This window comes from Rhamphochromis longiceps, linkage group LG6, assembly GCF_057381845.1.
Source record: "Rhamphochromis longiceps isolate RC_006_pf linkage group LG6, R_longiceps_female_GT1.1, whole genome shotgun sequence".
NCBI classification, from domain to species: domain Eukaryota; kingdom Metazoa; phylum Chordata; class Actinopteri; order Cichliformes; family Cichlidae; genus Rhamphochromis; species Rhamphochromis longiceps.
In genome coordinates, this window is record NC_140562.1 from 13,659,282 (window position 1) to 13,678,849 (window position 19,568).

The 19,568-nt window shown below is 40.1% G+C and overlaps 1 protein-coding gene and 1 pseudogene across 3 annotated transcripts; both read right to left on the reverse strand.

The window, feature by feature from the left end:
• On the reverse strand, window positions 1–3,981 carry LOC146667630 (uncharacterized; annotated as a pseudogene).
• Window positions 3,982–9,617: 5,636 nt separating this feature from the next.
• LOC146667631 (B-cell receptor CD22-like) lies at window positions 9,618–18,859 on the reverse strand. 3 transcript variants are annotated; one of them, XM_085408492.1, is made up of 11 exons: window positions 18,740–18,859; window positions 16,400–16,690; window positions 16,083–16,316; window positions 15,873–15,977; window positions 15,548–15,766; window positions 14,768–15,094; window positions 12,933–13,278; window positions 12,767–12,818; window positions 12,117–12,259; window positions 11,823–11,877; window positions 9,618–11,293 (listed from the first exon to the last, which is right to left on the reverse strand). In XM_085408492.1, the coding sequence occupies exons 1-11, from the start codon at window positions 18,792–18,794 to the stop codon at window positions 11,168–11,170; spliced, it is 1,953 nt and encodes a 650-aa protein (XP_085264618.1). In that variant the 5' UTR covers window positions 18,795–18,859; the 3' UTR covers window positions 9,618–11,167. The 3 variants fall into 3 exon arrangements, 2 of the variants coding, with proteins under 2 accessions (XP_085264618.1, XP_085264617.1); XM_085408491.1 differs by having other exon boundaries at window positions 9,630–11,293; window positions 12,767–12,821; XR_014911960.1 differs by having other exon boundaries at window positions 11,247–11,293; window positions 11,823–11,899; window positions 12,767–12,821.
• Window positions 18,860–19,568: the final 709 nt, after the last annotated feature.

Below are 19,568 nucleotides of genomic sequence, written 5' to 3' on the forward strand. Positions count from 1 at the left end.
GTTTTTATGTTGTAACATCCTGAGTATACACACAAAACAATCCAGAACACTTAGGAGTTATAAATAATAAAAGTAAACTTATTCAACAGTTGTGTTTTCTGGTCCACAAGTAGTTAGAAAATGACACAATGTACTTTTACCTCTGAACTCTCACAGGTATAATTTATTCAATTTCACGGAGAATAGGTGTTTGTAAATTTGTAAGACACACACATGCTTTCAAGATCTTATTAATTTTTTTTTTTTAACTGATATGGGATGTGATGCAAAATTGAGAAAACTTTCAGTCTTTGAATGGAACGCTCTACATGTATTCTTGCACAGGAAATCTTCCTGTTGTTGTTCACTTCCTCCTGTGTGAATTGTCCGTTGGTGAGGAAGGACGGAATATTCAGTGAGACCCCTTCTGGTAGGATGTCCCGAATTGTGAAGCCCTTATCTGCAATGACCATGTCACCTGGTTGTAGATGTTGCAGTACTCCACAGTCAGCTGTTATGGCCTTATCTGAGGCACTTCCACCGTACAAGTTGCTTACAAAGGTTATTACACCATTAGGAGTAGGGCTGGGCGATATGGCCTAAAATCAATATCACGATAAATTGAGCAGTTAACCTCGATAACGATAAATGGACGATAACCACCCCAAGTGCCAAAAAAACCAAACTTTTTTTTTTTTCATTTGATGGGGCTGTGGCAGGCAGCATAGTTCCTCCAGTTATTTTGATAATATTATTCCCCCTAGACCTATTCATTGCAATTATATTATTACCACTTTAAAGGACTGTAAAATGTCACTGAAAATAAATGAAGACAATAGTAGTAAGTACTTTTAGTGGTTAAGATTTATTAACTGAACAAAATAAAAAGTGTAGGATACAATATGTAACCATGCTCTCTAAAAAATGTGTATCCCTTGTAAACAAAATAGTTTAATAATAAATATGTTTCACATTGGCTATTCACAAAGTAAACAATGATTGTGCAAATGTAATGCCATCATGGACAAAGGCCTATCTCTGCTAAGGCCTTGAGGTACTATAACCTGTAAACAAATAATGTCACAAACACAAATGTCAATTGAACACAGAAAAAACTATAATAAATACTAAGCACTGCCATGTGACTAGTGAAAACTATAAACTCTTAAACAAAAACTTGTGCTGCAGGTGGTGGAAGAGGTTGGTTGTGTTACCTTGACTTGACGCAACAGTCTTTTTGCAGAGTTTACATTTAACAATTGTTTGATCAATATCATCCTTGTTGAATCCAAAATGTTGCCAAACGATTGATGATGCATTTTTTTTGTTAACAAGCGTGTCCTCTTCCTCCTCCACCAGCTCTACCTCCGTCGCTGCTGCTTCAACATTTAAATCGTCCTCCATTTGTTCACCCGTGTCTCGTCTTGTTATGCTGGGCTTACACTGTGCGATTTTTGGCCCATTTTGAGCCGATTTTTGAGTCGTGCGACCGTTTTGGCGAGCGGCACGATTTTGGCCTTCATCGTGCGTCATGCATCGTATAGTATACGTGGGGTAACGAGAAGCGATTGACACCTCACGACGAGCTCCCAATCATCAATCGCTTGGTCGCGAGGATTCACGACCGTCGTGAGGGTGTCACCGCAGTTTGTCACACTGCGCACGCGCAAACACAAATGTCAGCGAAAAAGACGACGCAACACGACAGTGCAGCGTGTGATCTGGACACAAGCGACGGAGGCACAACTTGTAGAACTTTGGAAAGCTCATCCGAGGCTTTTCGATGTGGCCTCACAAAATGATCGCGACCACAACAACCGTGAAAATAGTTGGATCTACACTGCTGCTCAATCACAGCTGCTTGATCAATGTTTTTCATTAGCAATTTAGCAAAGTTGATGGTGGTGGTGTGCGTGTCTGTGTGAGTGAAAGACAGAGAGGGAGAGCGAGCGACAGAATTTCTGTTATAACCTTCATTTTATGGACACACAGTGTGAGCACTCAGGTCGCATCAGAGCATCGGGCCGTATAGTGTGAGACCCTGCATCGTGACCTATGAACTTCTAACCCCTGCGAGTCAATCGTGCAGTTTGAGCAGGAGCTGAATCGCGCGACTGAAAAAATCGCACAGTGTCTGTCCAGCATAACAGGTAGTAGAGTCATGTGACTCCACCCCGTCAAGTCTGTAACGTAGCACAGCGTCTTAAAGGGACATGAACATCGCCGACCTGCACATGCCTTTTCTTTTTTTTAAAATACCGAATTTACCGACATGGGCAAAATGACGTCGATGAGAGTCATAAATTTCGGTAACGATAAATTTTTGATATATCGCCCAGCCCTAATTAGGAGCCACACCAATTAGAGCCTTTAGTGTGGTCCGTCCTTTGTACTGGCTGTACAAATGACTTTGTGTGTCAAGTCTCTCTGCGTTACAAACAGAAACTTCCGTGCAGTCAAGCACAATCCTGCAGTTAGGAAATGATTGGAAGCAATCTGGCAGCGATGTTTGATTCTTGGCTCTCGAGGGAATGTTGTTTTCCAGCATGCCAACATACAAAATGTCATACAGTGCACTAACAATTGTTGTAAAAATATTAGTTACTGTGCCTCTGCTGCAGTTAAACCTTGTTGAAAGGTCTTCATGAATAAAATTAAGTTTGAGCTTGATCAGGGTTAGAAATAACTGGTCAATTAGGGGCATCATTTGGACAGTCCAATCAGAATGATATTTAAGATCAAATCTGGAAAGAAGCGCTTCTAAAAACAGGACAGAAGCAGCATCGGGCAATCCAGTATAGTACTGGACCCTTTCAGGATTGTCAGATATTTGACTGAATGAGAAAGTCTGCTTCTGCTTCTCTACTTGTTTTTTAAGTTTTTCATTCTCTATTCTTAGCATGTCATTCTGAATCTCTAGCACCAGAAGACTTTGGGAAGAACTTGTGGAACTTGCAGTAGCTGTCTGTGTATCTGCATTGTTGGAATGATGTAGCTCATCTGATCTTTCACTCTGATTTTCACCAATAGCTGGGACCTGCTCTTTTTTCTAACAGGGTTGTGGTCATCTGGGAACTGAAAAGACTTCCCGTCGTTCCATGCAAATCTTGTTGGCCCCGCAGCTTTTCCTTGAGGGAAGTGCCAACTGCAGACTCTTGAGTTGCAGTTTGGGGTGAAGTTTTCACGTCTGTGGAAGTGTTTAAAAAGGCAGAGAGAAATTTCAGATCATACGCTAGCCCTCCATTAGTTATGATTAATAGAAAAAAAAAATAGAGATAAATAACAGAGAGAAGCTTCTTTCATCCAGATGAGAGAAGCTTCAAGAAACTTAAAACTTAAAGAAGTCCAGATGCTTTTCTTACACATTATTGTACTAATTTGCTTTTAAGCTTATCAGAAAGGTAAGTACTGGCAACCTTTGCTTGCTATTTGTTGGTTAGGTCTTTATTTTGGTAATTAACTGGCACATAGGCTGGGGATTGTAATGTATTTTCTTACATAGACATCGCTTTTTGGACGTAATTTTTATTCCTCTGAGGGTCGAAAGGTAACTAAGGTTCATATATATAGCGAAGTGACCCTTAGCTCTCAATCTTTGCTTGGAGAAATAAAAATGACTTCAAAAATGCAACAACGTCTTTGTATTAAAAAAAACACACAATAAAATCCATTGCCTATATAAGTACAATTACTCGTAAAAGCCAGTTTGTCTTTTAGTAGCAGGTTTTAATTGTTCATCACTAGCTATATTAGCTAACTAAAGTAAGAGCCCACTAGCTCTTATCTTACAAATTTATTCATTCACTTACGAGTTGTAACATACCTTATCAACTTCAGCCACTTCCTCTTCTCTCTCTTTTCACAAGGAAACCGGTAAAATGACAGATTAGACTGTTGTTTTGAGCCAGATTGGTTAAAACAACCAGGAACACAGCATTGTGTCATATTGAACACAGGAGCGTTTAGACCCGGAAGTAGGATTCGTCGGATTCGTCGCGTCATCACCATCCACAACTATTTTCGGTTGCAGATGATAAAGGATTCAGAAAGTTTATTCATGCAGGCCCATATGACAGAGAATATGCATGTTCTTTTTGTTTTCATATTATAATTTATATTTAATTGTGTTGTGGTTTGCAGTGTTTTGTGTTGTTTTCACTTTAAATTTGTAAAAAGCAAAAGCTGAAAATTTAAATAGTTAAAAGTTGAAATGTGAATAGTTGATTTTTGTATTATATGATTTATTTATTACATTTTATGTGGAGTGAATAAATAAAAGTATATTTACAGTGACCCCTAGAGACAAAGCACATACAAACTTCAAATCACGTACAAACTCTGAAGCATGTACAAACTCCAAAACACGTACAAACTCCGAAGCACATAAAAACTCAAAACACGTACAAAAGACAACAGAAGTGCTCCAGGATGCTGGGCGCAGTGTTGAGCTTTTGTTATCTTGTGGCTACACAAGCCAGCAAGTACCAACGACCGGATTTGGTGTGTGGTAGTAACAGGTAAATGAACTTTTTTTTAAAATTATTTGAATATATATGAGTGCCTGTGTATAAATACACAAACAACACACATATGCTTTCAATTGTGTAATTTAAGTGATCTAGTAGCTCTGATTTGGAAGTTCAGTTCATGCTAGAAATGTGTTTTGGAGTTTGTACGTGTTTTGTCTCTAGGGGCCACCGCATATATTTATATATAAACATATATAAATAAAACCATTTTTTTTTACGTTAGTAATTCCTTTTGTGCATAATTTTATATTATTGTTAATAATAAATGAAATAAAGCAACAAAACAACCTGAAGAGCCGGTTCGGAGCCGAAAGAGCCGGCTCTTTTTAGTGAGCCGAACCGAAAGAGCCGGATCTCTAAAAAGAGCCAGAAATCCCATCACTACCAGGCACAACCAGCACCAGAGGGGGAAACTACACCTAGACCCAGGAGATGTTACCCTTTTCCCTGGGGTGGAGACAAGAAGACCGCTCCCGCAGTAGCAGGGAAGCCCCGCATCCCAGACTCCAATCAGACAGCCAACTCCTCCTCAAAGCCGCTACACCCCGATGGCTCACAGAGAATGGGGGTGTGTGAAGAAAATTGAGCCACAGGCAGCCAGAAGGGGACAGAGGGGGAGTGCCTCCCCTGCACTTCAGTGACACAGCTGCACCCCAAGCCCTGCATGTGTGGGTGGTTGTGGTGGAGCAGAGTGAAATGGAAGCTGATTGGCTTAGAGAGGTTGGGTAAGAAGACGATGACTGGACAAGAGTAATGATGTCAGTATTGAGTTTGACAAGATGGGCTAGTGGCAGTGAACTAAAGAACAGATGAGTCATTGCAGATTACTGATTACTTTTTGAACTTACACATATGCTTAAGTTTTATGTTTATAAAAACTTTATTCTTAAGTTGGTGGGACCAGAGAAGCCCATCCTGTCAGTGTAAAGAAGTTTAACTACATTTACACTGCAAATCAGTTTTTCACATAAAGTTGTTCTACTGCAGTAAGTGAAAAAAAATATGTTTCCCCACTGAGCAGGAGGACTAAAGTGTGTTGTAAATCCATCAATCCATTCGCTACCGCTTATCCTTTTCAGGGTCGCGGGGGGCGCTGGAGCCTATCCCAGCTGTCATGGGGCGAGAGGCGGGGTACACCCTGGACAGGTCGCCAGTCTGTCGCAGGGCCAACACACAGGGACAGACAACCATTCACACTCAGATTCACTCGCACATTCACACCTAGTGGCAATTTGAATTATCCAATTAACCTATCCCCACAAGCTGCATGTCTTTGGACGGTGGGAGGAAGCCGGAGTACCCGGAGAGAACCCACGCAAACACGGGGAGAACATGCAAACTCCACACAGAAAGACCCCGGCCTGATGGTGGAATTGAACTCAGGACCTTCTTGCTGTGCGGCAACAGTGCTAACCACCGTGCCACCGTGCTGCCTACATTGTGTTGTAAATCCTCCTTTAAAAACCACGTTTCATGTGTAAGCCACAGAGCAGATTCCTTATAAAATTAGATTTTTTTTTGTATTTTTGTATTTTTTTAATTAATGCACCATTTTTGTTACTTTCAGACGCAATGACCAGGCTGTGGACACCTAGAGCCTGTACAACACATCAACTTAAAGAAGATAAAATATAACAACGCATCTGCCTGTACAGAACTTAAATTGTTCTGTTCATGATGTTGGTATTACATTCACTTCTTGTATTTACTTTTTCTGATGAGTATGGACAAACTGTGGTGACTCTTTACAGGCTTCTTTCAAACCCTCATAGGAACTGAAACTAAAACATTTGAAATGGTTACCAGCTCTTTATGTTGAGACAATCGCTCTCAGGCTCTGTCTCACACCGGATAAGAGGAAGCCTCAAAAACAGTGCTTTATCTATGTGCATATCTCTCTTAAAGTCTCTTTCACACATTATAAAGTCATCATTATATCAGGCTTTGCTCAACATGCCAGCAAAACTGTAGAGCAAAATAGTCCCAAAGACTGTAATAAAGAAAACAAACAAACAAACAAACAAACAAACAAACAAACAAACAAACAAACAGTGCAGCTCAATTTCCTGTAAAGTCAAAAATGTCTTCATCAAAAATCCAGGATAGTTACAGGATAGAATATCAATAAGACTTCATATTCATGAACATGTAACAAACATTTTGCATTAAAAGTGAAACAATAAATTTCATCCTTTAACATATTTGAGTTTTTTTTCTTTGTCTTTGCAGATCAACAAACAAGCACAATGAAATAAAAGTATTTTCTGCTGAACATGAAACACATTTGAACTGGTTCTCAAAAATCTGCCTTTTCAGGTTTTGTGACTTTTTAATTCACAAACTGGTCCTGTTCCTTTCTTGGTCCAAATTTATAAATACGTCATGAAACATTAAACAGCAATGGGTTAAAATGTTGTCTGTGTAGGATCTCAGTCATTCAGGTCATGGTAGTCTTGAGAGCCAGACTTTATTCTTTCACTTCCATCCATCCCCTTCTGCTGGGGGCTGGAGCCTATCCATAACATAGTGAAAGAGGCAGGGAACAGTCTGGACTTGTTACCAATCTGACCGACACATTTTTTTACTTTAATAACTTATTTTTGTTTTTACTTTAACAGTCTTTCACATTGATGTGAAGGAATATTGGTCCACTCTCCTTTACAACATTATTTGAGCTCATTGAGGATCGAGGGCATTTGTTTATGTATCTATTTTGGGGCGGAATCAAAGTTAACTCACCCAGCCAATTTATCCAGCAATTTAATTATGACACTAATTGATTAGAAAAAAATGCAAACAAAAATAATATTTTCATTACAGTATCAATACCAGTTCAGAGCTAGTTTGCAACATTATGCTAACAAGTTAGCATTGTAGACGTAAAGAGAAAGAATCTTGAATTAACGTGTTTGGAAGAATTCCACAACAGAACGGTGGCAGACGTAAGAAAAGTGTTCAAAAAAGTTTATTGTGGAGCACAGATGTGTGTTATAAATAAAGTTAACATTTAGAAGATCCCACAGTTAGTTCAAAAAGGCTGGTGAGTTTGAAGACTGGCTATAAAGACTCTGGTATTTATTTTAGGCTAATGATAGGGGAGACTGGGGATAGTTGTAACATTTTTGACATTTCTGTCTGTAAATTGAAGCTCTTTTAAGGTAGTGGATTCAAAATGTAATGCAAAGTATTTACATGTCTCTGCTATTAAATAGTGCAGCTATTTTCTCTGCAGCACAATTACCCATTGCATGGTATGGTCTCAAACACAAAGAGTGAAATGTTACAATTAACCCCATAGTCTGGGTTAGTTGTAACATATCCTGGGGTAAAATGTAACACAATGAAATAAGGGTACTAACAAAACATTAACATGTAATCTTTGTTTATTCAACACATGAATGTGTGTGACAGAATGCAGAAATCTAGCTTTTGAACATATTCCAACCCCCCAAAAAAGACAAGTTATGGAATTTTCTGCAACTGAATATTTCATTAATTTTGGTTGGTCTTCCTTGAGTTTGGCCTCATTGGCTCAGTGGGCATTGTAACCTACAACTTTTGCACCAATTTTGAACATAACAATGAAGCTGAAAAAATGTAGTTGTTCACCAGCATCGCAATTCCATTACTTTTTATCATGGCTTACCTTGGTGTGGTTTGCAAAGTGCTTCAGAAAGATGAGGAAATCTGTTTCTTGCACCCATCCTGATTTATTTCCACTACCAGTACTTCCTACTGGTCCATCTCTGACACAGTGGTCTGCATAATGTATGTGTGGGAACACAAACAGTGGAGGAATTGTGTTGCCAATGGCATTAACCACATATACAAATGCGACCAGTGAACCTCTCTCTGCTGATGTCGTTGCCCCAACTTGTTCAATATAAGTTAAAGTAATAGTGTGGTAAGTTGTAACATACATTATTGTTACAACTAACCCAGACTGTTACTGTTACAACTGACCCAGAACTCCTATAGCCATAAACTAGCTAACATTACAGCCAACGGCTAAAACATTAGCACTAAAGACTTACACAGAATATATCCCCATAGACATACAAATAACATAATTTAAGTTTGAGTTTAGCTGCAAAGCAGATAATGCTATTACAAATTGAAATAAAGTAGAAAAACTTACTTTTTGGCATACAAATGACTTTTTTTCGTGTTTCGTGCAAACCCTCATCCCTGAACGATTACCGGCCAGTTGCACTGACCTCGGTAGTAATGAAGGTGTTTGAGAGGCTGCTGAAGAACATCATCTCCTCCTCCATCCCAGACACCACAGATCCGCTGCAGTTCGCCTACAGATCCAACAGATCCACAGAGGATGCCATCGCCCACATCCTACACACCACTCTCAGCCACGTGGACAAGAAACAGGGTAACTATGTGCGAATGCTGTTTGTTGATTACAGTTCAGCGTTTAACACAATAGTGCCCTGCAGACTGTTCACAAAGCTCAGGGATCCGGGACTTAACAGCCGTCTGTGTGCATGGGTGTTGGACTTCCTCACTGGCAGAACTCAGGTGGTGAGGGTGGGCAGGTGCTTCTCCAACAGCATCACCATCAACACAGGAGCACCTCAGGGATGTGTCCTCTCGCCACTGCTCTACTCCCTCTACACTTCAGACTGTGTGGCCATCCACGGCTCCAACACCATTGTGAAGTTTGCTGACGACACAGTGGTGTTGGGTGCCATCTCCAACAACGATGAGGCGGCCTACATGGATGAAGTGAAGAATCTGGCATCGTGGTGCCAGGACAACCACCTCCAGCTGAACGTCAGCAAGACCAAGGAGCTGGTGGTGGACTTCAAAAGGGGTCAGCACAGAGACTACAAGCCCATTATCATCAATGGAGCTCCAGTGGAGAGGGTGCAGTCCTTCAAGTATCTCGGTGTCCACATCTCCTCAGACCTGACATGGGCTGCCCACATTCAGGTCCAGACCAAAAAGGCTAGGCAGCGCCTGTATCACCTACGACAACTGAGGAAGTTCAGGGTCTCTCCAAAGATCCTCAGGATTTTCTATACAGGCGCTGTGGAGAGCATCCTCACACAGAACATGACATCGTGGTTTGGGAACAGCTGTGTGAAGGACCAAAAAGCTCTCCAGAGAGTGATCCGTACAGCAGAACGCTGCTGCAGGATTGCTCTCCCCCCGCTTCAGGACACCAACACCAGGAGATGCCGGACTAGAGCAGCGCAGATACTGAAGGACCCGTCCCATCCTGGCAACAAACTGTTCCAACTTCTGCAATCTGGTAGAAGGTTCCGCATCTTCCGGGCAAGGACAGAGAGACTCAAGAGGAGCTTCTATCCCCAAGCCATCCGTGCCCTAAACACACACACCCGCCCTCTCACATCATCTATAATTGACTGAGACAGGACTCTCTTCCAGACACTCTAAACCAAGGCACAATGTACATTTCAATTCCTTTAATTTTAAATATGTTTATATTGTCTATCCCGTAAAATAGTCAGATGTCTATTCATATTAATGTACAGAATTCACCTGCTTGCTGCTACTACTGCACATTCACCCAGTGTATATACTATATGTATGTATATATATATGTATAATGTTCTTCCTCTACACCCCCCCCCCCCAATTTTTGCACATGTCGAGGAGCGTGTCAGGCTACATTTCACTGTGTGTTATACTTGTATAACTATGCATGTGACAAATAAAGAACCTTGAACCTTGAAATTGTCTGTGTTTGACAAAATGTGCTGATTTTTCACATGTGATAGCAGAACTGAATTGGGCATGCACAGGATGAGTCACATCATTTGAAACTTAGCCCTGATTGGAGAAATTGGAAGAGTTACAACTGACCCATGTTACAACTATCCCCGGTCTCCCCTACCTAAAAAAAATACTCACCAGCATGAAAATTCTGTTATGCTTCTATTACGTGTTGTTAGTTCAGCCCTTATGTCATTTTCAGAGGGATGCTTTGTGTTGTTGGTTAAAAAGATGTCTCGTGTGAGTGTGTCTGCAGACAGACTGCATTCAGCATTAAAAGCAACACTTCCTCATATGTCTTTCCCACAAAGCAGAGCCCTCTAGTGGAGAATCGATGCACTGACATCATATTGAATGTTCCTTAGAATTTGTTTTCTTCTTTGCTGCATTTTTTCTTTTTATTGTTTAGTTTTTACAAAGTACACATAGGAAATTATTAAATGTAATGTAATTAAACGTAATTATATTTTCATCAATACCTGTCAGTGTAACAGTGGGAACAGAGACATGTGGTTTAGTTGTTATTTTGTGGTTTAGAAAAAACCCCCCAACACTTGACAGAAGTTAAACCTGCAGACGTGATGACTTTGATGTTTTATGTTGTGTCAGAAACAGAGTTAATAATTTTACAGTCAAAGCTGCAGAGCACCCAGAAAGTAAAACAAACCAAAGCTCACAGAGTAATATCATTAGCATGTCTCCTATTTTCATTAGACCTCTTTAAAGTGAAGCTGAAGTATTTCTATATTTCTGTTAATTACTTTCCTGTGTTGTCTGTTTTAGTACAATGTGTGAAACCCACTGACAGACACACCAGCTGTGGTGTCTCTGCTGTGACACTGAAGTTATTTCAGACAAAAACTCTCCGCAAAATGTTCCTTTAAATCACCATGGTAACAAACTCTTCTTTAGTGAGCAGGCAGTGGCTCCATGGTGGAGTAGAGATCAGCTGTGTGGTTCTGACTGAAGTGCAGTCTCCTGTAGTGATGATCATCCTGCTCTGCTGACTGAGCTGAGATACTTTCAGGGTTCATCTGAGGAGACGAGACAGTAATTATACATTTATATTAAACTAAATCTTTAGCTCACTCTCCTTTCAGAGCATTATAAACATCACTTTGTAGAGCTCAACTGATAAATGTCTGTGTTAAACATGTGGTAAACAAGCCTTTTAGTGGTCGTTTCAGGGAATTATTTCCTAGTTTATTAACATAAATTATACTACATGGCTTTTTGATGTAGTTCAAATCAGAGTGAAATCTGTGTACAGTCAGGGCTAAACTTCACGTCTGTTCAATGTCCAAAAATAATATGTAAGCCTGATATCAGCCTAATGATTGTCGATGTATGGCATTTGTAGTATCTCAAAATATAATAGTAGTGTGTCCCTGTCACATGATGTTCATGGTGTAACTGTATATAATCTAATAAAAACTCTATAAAAGAAAATCTTCAGGTAGAGTTTGTGAGAAAACTGAAAAAGCTGAAGACTTTTTGGATTATTTCAGGTGAAGACAAACACGACAGATGAGGAGATGTTTTTGTTTGAATCCAGTTCTGTACCTGCTCTTTGTTGTCTGATGTTCTTCTTGGAGACTGTCTGGAAGTCCTCTTTGATCTAGTTAAAAAAAGATGACTGACTATGTGAAATATAAGACAAAAACAAAAACAATTTCCTTATTTGATCCACTGAATCTGGAAAGGAGCTCACAGCCCTCTATATTCAAAACACAAAGTAATGAACTCTATAATCCACTTTGATCTTATTCAGGTTATTATAAAGCCCAGTCTGTAATAATCTACAGTTTTGTAACAATATAGCCCTCGTTTACAGTGTAATTAATGTTTCAGACATACTCAGGTTTGTAGTGGATATGATGTTGTTCTCGGGGCTGAGATGGAGGAATCGTGGAGTAGAGAGAATCTGTTTCATTCTTGTAGACGTGGAGTCTTTGGTAGTTCAGGTCCTGCTCTCCTCGATGGGCTGCGATGTCGTCATACTGGGGACCAAAGTTTAAATGATAACAAAGAAACAGAGAAGTTACATTTTCAGTGATGATGATGATTATTGTTACTTTTACAATAATGAATACATTATTGCAGATCCTTCAACTAAGAGCTCAGCTGGATGGTAGAATTAGCCCAAAATAGTAGATTCAAACTTATATTCATAGATCTTCTATATGAGTTAAACTATGTGAGTGAGTCTGTTTAAATAATTTGCTCTGACATTTAAAAAAAAAAAAAAAACTATCATGAAGCTTTTAAAAAACTGACTGGTCTATTATTTGTTGCTGTAGAGTACAGGACCTTAAAACATGTGGTACATAACATTTCTGTGTCAGCAGAAGAAAAACTAAAAGAAGACAAAAAACTAAGAAAGAACAATGATCTGATTAAATAATGAATAAGAAACATATCATCTCTTAAAAAATGACTTGTATGAAAAAGTATAGAATGACACTGATGTTTTGTGTTGTACTAAAACTGTACTTTATTTTTATCACCTCCAAATCATCCAAATCTTCATTTCTTGAAGGTTGGTGAGAGTTCCTCTTTCTTCTGGTTTATGAAAAATAGTGAATACAAACATGAACAGGTGGTGTCTGGTTAGTGTGTAAATTCTAGATGAAACCTAAGAGATTTGACAGAGGAAACAGTCTTTATCCTCACCTGATCCACCAGCAGACAGTGAGAAGTATTAAAACCAGCAGAGCAGCAGAAACTCCTGCAGCTGCTGGTGTCCATGTTCCTGTGATACTTTGGACAGTGAGAGTCTTTGGAGCAGAGCTGATCTCTTTGTTGGTTTTCACAGCACAGGAGTAGCTTCCTGCATCCTCCCTGCTGACTGGGTCTAGGATCAGATGTTTGTTCTGGTTCTCTCTCGGGGTCAGAGGTCGACTGTTCAAATACCAAATGTAGTTTGTGTTGTCAGTCAGAGGACAGCTGGTACTGCAGGTCAGTGTGACTCTCTGACCCTCTGTCACCACTGCAGAAGGACTCATCTTCACTCTCAGCTCTGAAAGACACTCAGACTGGTCAGTAAATGTAAGAGATATTTCTTATAAACAGCAGGTTGGTTTTCAGGCATCAATGTTACAAAGTGAGTGAGAAAATTTTTTTGTTTTTACAAATATTAGAACTGTATTAAATTGAAGAAAAAAAAAAAGATAATTTAGTAAAGATTTTTACCCAAAATGAACCTACTGACAGTAAATGTTCAAACGGCCAGAAATGTAAAAATATTACTTTACTGTACGTGTGACACCTTTTACATTACTGGAGAACATCTTTAGTAGGAAACCTGAGAGAATTGTGTCACGGCGGGTGAGGAGAGCCGTGTGAAAATAATAAATGAGGATCCAATCGCAGGCAGTAGTGGAGAAGTGAAGGTGGTTTATTGAACATGAAATAAATAGGGACAAACAGCAAACGGAGCTCGAACTAAACTAGACTGGAGAACAACTAAACTACAAAGCACAAACCTGAATGAGAACGAGCAGAGGAGAATGACGATGGACAGCAAGGGAGAACACACGGGTGAGACATGGTAGATACACAGATGACGCAGAGTGGAATACACAGACGGACCAGCAACTACAATGACGGAGGACACGACTTAAATACACACAGAGAAACACGGGAATTACACACAGGTGGTGGACACAGCTGGGAACAATCAGTGAGACGAGACAGAGGTAAAACTGAACACACTCACATGAGACGCAGACCTTCACAATAAAACATCACACGCAGGCTCGACATCGAGAGACAGACAGGAAATAACATATAAACTAAACCCGCATCTTAAACCCAGATAAACAGAAACATGGAACTCTAATAATAAACATCATAATCATCACCATAAACACAACAAGAGAAGAAGAAAACAATCCAAAACTAAAACCCAAACATAATAAAACTCAAAATACTGGGTCCAACGGACCCAGAACCGTGACAAATTGAACCATAATCAATGGATTTATGAACTGGAATTCCTGCTGTGTTGGACTGAAACCTGGAAGAAGTTTGGTGATTTTGTGCTGAGTCTCTGCTTCTCCTTGATGCTCTCTCTCCCTCAAAGCAACACAAGACTACATTTAAAGTCTAAAGTTGTGGACATTTTCTTTTTGACTCTTTCAGTAACTGTAAAGGTTAAAACATGTGTATAAATATTACATCTCTCAAATCGTTCTCACCGATTGTTCTAGTCCTTATGCTGACACATACCTGGGATCTATTTTCACCACTAAAGTAACAAGTGCAAACATAGGTGAGCAGAGCTTCTGTTAATTGCCATTAATAGCTAATAATTGCAGCTAACTCTGGAGTTGCTCGTGGATTTCATCATCAAGCTGAAACGTTGTAGTCATGCAGCTGTAGGCTGTTAGAGCTGGCTGAGTCTCCCCACTACCAGCTTAGATTAGTTTCTGTTAGCTTATTTGAGTAACACACAGGACTAACTGGGATCTAAACAATGAACAGTGAGTCAAACAAGCTGTAATTACCTGTGACAATCAGAGTAACTCCAGGAAAATCAAACTCTTTCACTTCTTCATTTTCTGTTGTGATGGTGAACCTGTATTCTGCTGAGTCATCTCTCTTCAGCTTCTTTAATCTGAGGATGTGTTGGTTCTTCATGCTGTCATCATACTCCACATGATCTGCATCCTCAGTCAGCTGTTCAGCTTCTCTCTTGACTTTATACCAACATTTAGACTGTATCTGCTCGTAGTCAGGATGTGAGTATTTACTGGAGATGTTGACTGAAGATCCTTCCAGAGCACAGATTCTGCTGTGGACATAATTCAACGCCCAGCAGGAATCATTTACACCTGAAATATGGATGAAACAGAGAAGAGATATTTAAACTTAATTAGTCAAATCAGTTTATTTCTATCACACATTTAAACACAACAACAAGTAAAAAGCACTTTGAAGTATACTTAGAATAAAAACAACCAAATAATTAATAAAAGCAATAATGAAATAATAACATTAAATATATATAAAAGAAGAAAGAAATACACTGGGCAAAATGACAGACTGAGTTACTCTTGGGTGAGACTGAAAAAGCTGAGCAGAAGTCAGGAGATGAATACTGTTAGTATCATAGATGAGCAGATCTGAAGAGGGAGAGTTTTGGATCTGCAGCTGAGAATTGTTATGTGATCACCAACGTTTTAAAACTGATCCTGAACTTTACAGGAAACCAGTGTGATGATTAGTCTTAATTGCAAGAAGTGGTGGTAATACTTTGTAAGTGGAGAGACAATAAGTTTACTCACAGATGTCAGCAGAGCGCACATCCTCAAGACCTTTTACAGCACAAGACAAACTGTCATGATTAGCGCTGGAAACTAGAATCTGTTTTCCCTCCTGCACTGTAGGCTTTCTGGTCTCATACCACACAAAGGAAATCAGAGGCTCAGTCAGAAAACAGCTGCTGTTACAGGTCAGTCTGATGTGACCTCTGTGTTCAGCAGGAGTCCTCTGGACATGAATTTCTGTTGGGAGATGATGAACACATTTTCCACCAGTTCATCTCTGTCATGTCAAATAAATTAACAAATAAAAATGAAGTTTCAAAGTGCAGTTTGTCCAGAACTTCACCTCTGGGATATGTGATGGAGCAGGACTCGTCCACTGATGTCTGCTGAGAAGAACACATTCTCCCTTTAGCATAGGTCACACTGAAGCAGGTCTCTGTGATGGAACCTGAGAAAAACCAACAACTTTCAGTAAATTCATTAGAGTCTGAAGAGTAAAGTGTTTGTGTTTAACATCTCATAACATGATGAGGAGGCGTCCATCATGACTCACCCACAGAGACTTCAGGGGCTCTGAGATGCTCGTAGCCTTTGACAGCACAGGAGTATGTGACTGCTTCCTCACTGCTGAGCAGCTCTTGGTACCAGGGAGACCAGTCCTCATAGAGAAACTCTCTGTTCTTGTACCAGATGTAGGCTGCAGGCTTTTCAGTCAGAGGACAGCTGCTGCTGCACATCAGTGTTACTGTCTGTCCCTCTGTGGCAGGAATCACCTTTACCTGCAGCTCTGAGAGGTCACATGACCAACATGAATACACTGATCATTCATAAACTCATTCATTTGTGATGCATTTGTAAAAAGAACTGTACCTGTAACTTGGAGATGAATTCCACTTTGTTGGCACTTTGATCTGTCAGCAGTTTTAATGCAGCAGTAAAAATTTGCATCTCTCTCTGTCAGATTATTGATTGTTAGAGTGAAATTACTCTCTGCTGACATGCTGTACTTTACATGTGTTTCCTCTACTGAGAACTTTATCTTGGAGACAGTATCGTGTCCAGTGTACCAGCCATTTCTTGCAGTGGGATGTTGATGTGAGCAGGGCAGATTCACTGATGAACCTTTCAAGGCACAGATGCTGTTTGCTTTTCCCTGAACACCTTTAACACAACATGTGATTAGAAAACATGGTGAACATTTATGCTAACTTTCTTTTCTGTGCTAATCTGTGATGACAGCATGTTACTGTGAAGGATCACAATCTGGTGCTTTGATACACTTGACAGTTCAGAACAGTAAAAGTACAAATCCTGTTAACTGTCAATCTTCTGTTCTCTAAAATCATTTTGTAACTTTCTGCAGGTTTGATACTAGGGTTGCCAACCGTCCCTTAAAATACGGAATCGTCCCGTATTTCGAAACAAAAGTACACGTCCCGTATTGAGCTAATAAGGGACGCACTTTGTCCCGTAATACAGTGAGAATCAAAAGTAGTCTATAACTTTTAATGGAATTAACGCTTTGTTTGAAAACATAATTCCCAGCCCCTCTCCTGCTTTGTGACCAATGAGCTGACAGCACACTTATGACAATTCGAGTATGACAATTCAGATTACCGCTCATCTCATTGGTCGAGGAAAGGTCGCTTACGGAGAAAATACCGGAAGACAACAGATGACCACAACAAGAAGCATGGCCAACAGGGAAACAAACGCCGACACTGCGGTGCAAGTCTCGGATGACAGTACACCTAAAGCTGGGCAAACACTGTGCGATTTTTTCAGTCACGTTATTCAGCTCCTGCTCAAACTGCACGATTGACTCGCAGGGGTTAGAAGTTGGTAGGTCACGTGCAGGGTCTCACACTATACGGCCCGATGCTCTGATGCGACCTGAGTGCTCACACTGTGCGTCCATAACACGAAGGTTATAACAGAAATTCTGTCGCTCGCTCTCTCTGTCTTTCACTCACACAGACACACCACCACCATCAACTTTGCTAAATTGCTAATGAAAAACATGATCAGGCAGCTGTGATTGAGCAGCAGTGTAAATCCAACTATTTTCACGGTTGTTGTGGTCGTGATAATTTTGTGAGGCCACATCGAAAAGGTTCGGATGAGCTTTCCAAAGTTCTACAAGTTGTGCCTCCATCGCTTGTGTCCAGATCACACGCTGCACAGCCGTGCTGCGCCGTCTTTTTCACCAACGTTTACGTGTTTGCGCGCGAGCAGTGTGAGCGGCTGTGGTGACACCCTCACGAGCGATTGATGATCGGGAGCTGGTCGTGAGGTGTTAATCACTTCTCGTTACCCCACGTATACTACACGATGCACGATGAAGGCCAAAATCGGTCAAAAATCGTCTCAAAATGGGCCTAAAACCGCACAGTGTGAGCCCAGCATTAGAGCAGCAATGTTTGTTCCCCTCAGAGAAAGGGAAGAATGGGAAAAGGAAAACACCTGGCTGGAAAAAGTTAATATGGGCATGTGCAATGAATATCAGCGCTATGTGGCCAGAAGTGTGATAATATAATTTATTTTGTGTAATAAACGACTGCAAGGATAGATGATTACAACAAATAGATGACTAATACATAAAAGTAATACATAGATGAATAATGATGATGAGTTAAGATGCGTAATCATGGGAACAAGCGGGTTTACAAACAGGAGCAGCTGATTAGCATTAGAAAAGCTGAAATAATATTTCAACTGAAGCCGATTGTACTAAATGCACTAAATGTGCACTGTTACAAGAATGTTTTTCTTTCTATTGTTTTCTATAATTTTAAGTTAAGCAGGACAGAGTTCTTTTAAAGAAAGATTTACTTATATTCTCAAAAGTTAAGCATGACAGGCTTCTGTTTAAGAAAGAGACCTGTTTTATTGTGTTAATGTTGTCATTTTGAGCTAAAAATAAATGGCTAAATGATCATTTGTTTCACATGTGTTCATATCACAAAGAATACACATCTACTTAAATCAAATTCAAGTCAAAGGGTTAAAAAAATAATTTCACACACAAAAAAAGAGCTAGAAAATTCACCACACTGGGAAGGGTGAAGACAACTGGGTCGCCCGGCCCTGGCCACGAGGTGTCCCTTATTTATTTTTCAGGGAGTTGGCAACCCTATTTGACACTAAAACTCCTGCCTTCCACAAACATCATCACAGTCATCATGAGGAGGAGAAACAAATTATTCCTACCTGAGAGACACAGAATGAAACCCATGAACAAACATCCAGCTTCGGCCAACAACATGGCTGCTGTAGATTTTCTCTTCTAATGAGAAAGTTGATGTATGATGATTATAAAGAGCCGATCACTGCTGCTCTCAGAGTTTCAGAAATATCAGAAACATGAATGTTAAAAATCAACTTCTGTCTGACAGGAATGACTGACTTGTGTGAGTGTGTCAGCAGACAAACTGCATTCAGCTTTAACACCATCACTTCCTCATTTACTTATTTGCCCCACAAAGAGCCCTCTAGTGAAGAATGTATTACATGAGATATTTGACAAAATACTGAATCTACTTTGAATGAATTGTTTTCTGTTTATTTTTCTTCCAGAATTTTTGGCTTTATAATTTTTCAGTGACAAATGATCTCAGTTAAACATGTGACGAGCCAAAATTTCATTGTGTTTTCATGAAAGCTCTGTCTGTGTGGTGGTGCAGTGGTTATGGTGGTCGTCTCACTTTAACAAGCTCGTGGCTTCATGTCTGGGACTTTGCCTTCACATGTTCTTCCTGTGTTTGTTCACAGGTGTGAGTACATCTAGTTTTCTTTCTCTCTGTGTTTGCCCTGTGAGAGACTGTTGGGCTGTCCAGGGTCGCCTCACCTCTTGCCCTGTGGAAACTGTGATAAACTCCACCTTCCTTGTGAACTCTAACCATATAAGTGGAAGAGCATGTATCTGTCAGCGTTGATGGTGAAAGCAGAGACATGAAATTGTTTGAGGTCATATTGTGGTTCAAAAAACAAACTTAAAAGAACGACCTGAAGACATGATCACCCAGAAAGTAAGAAAACC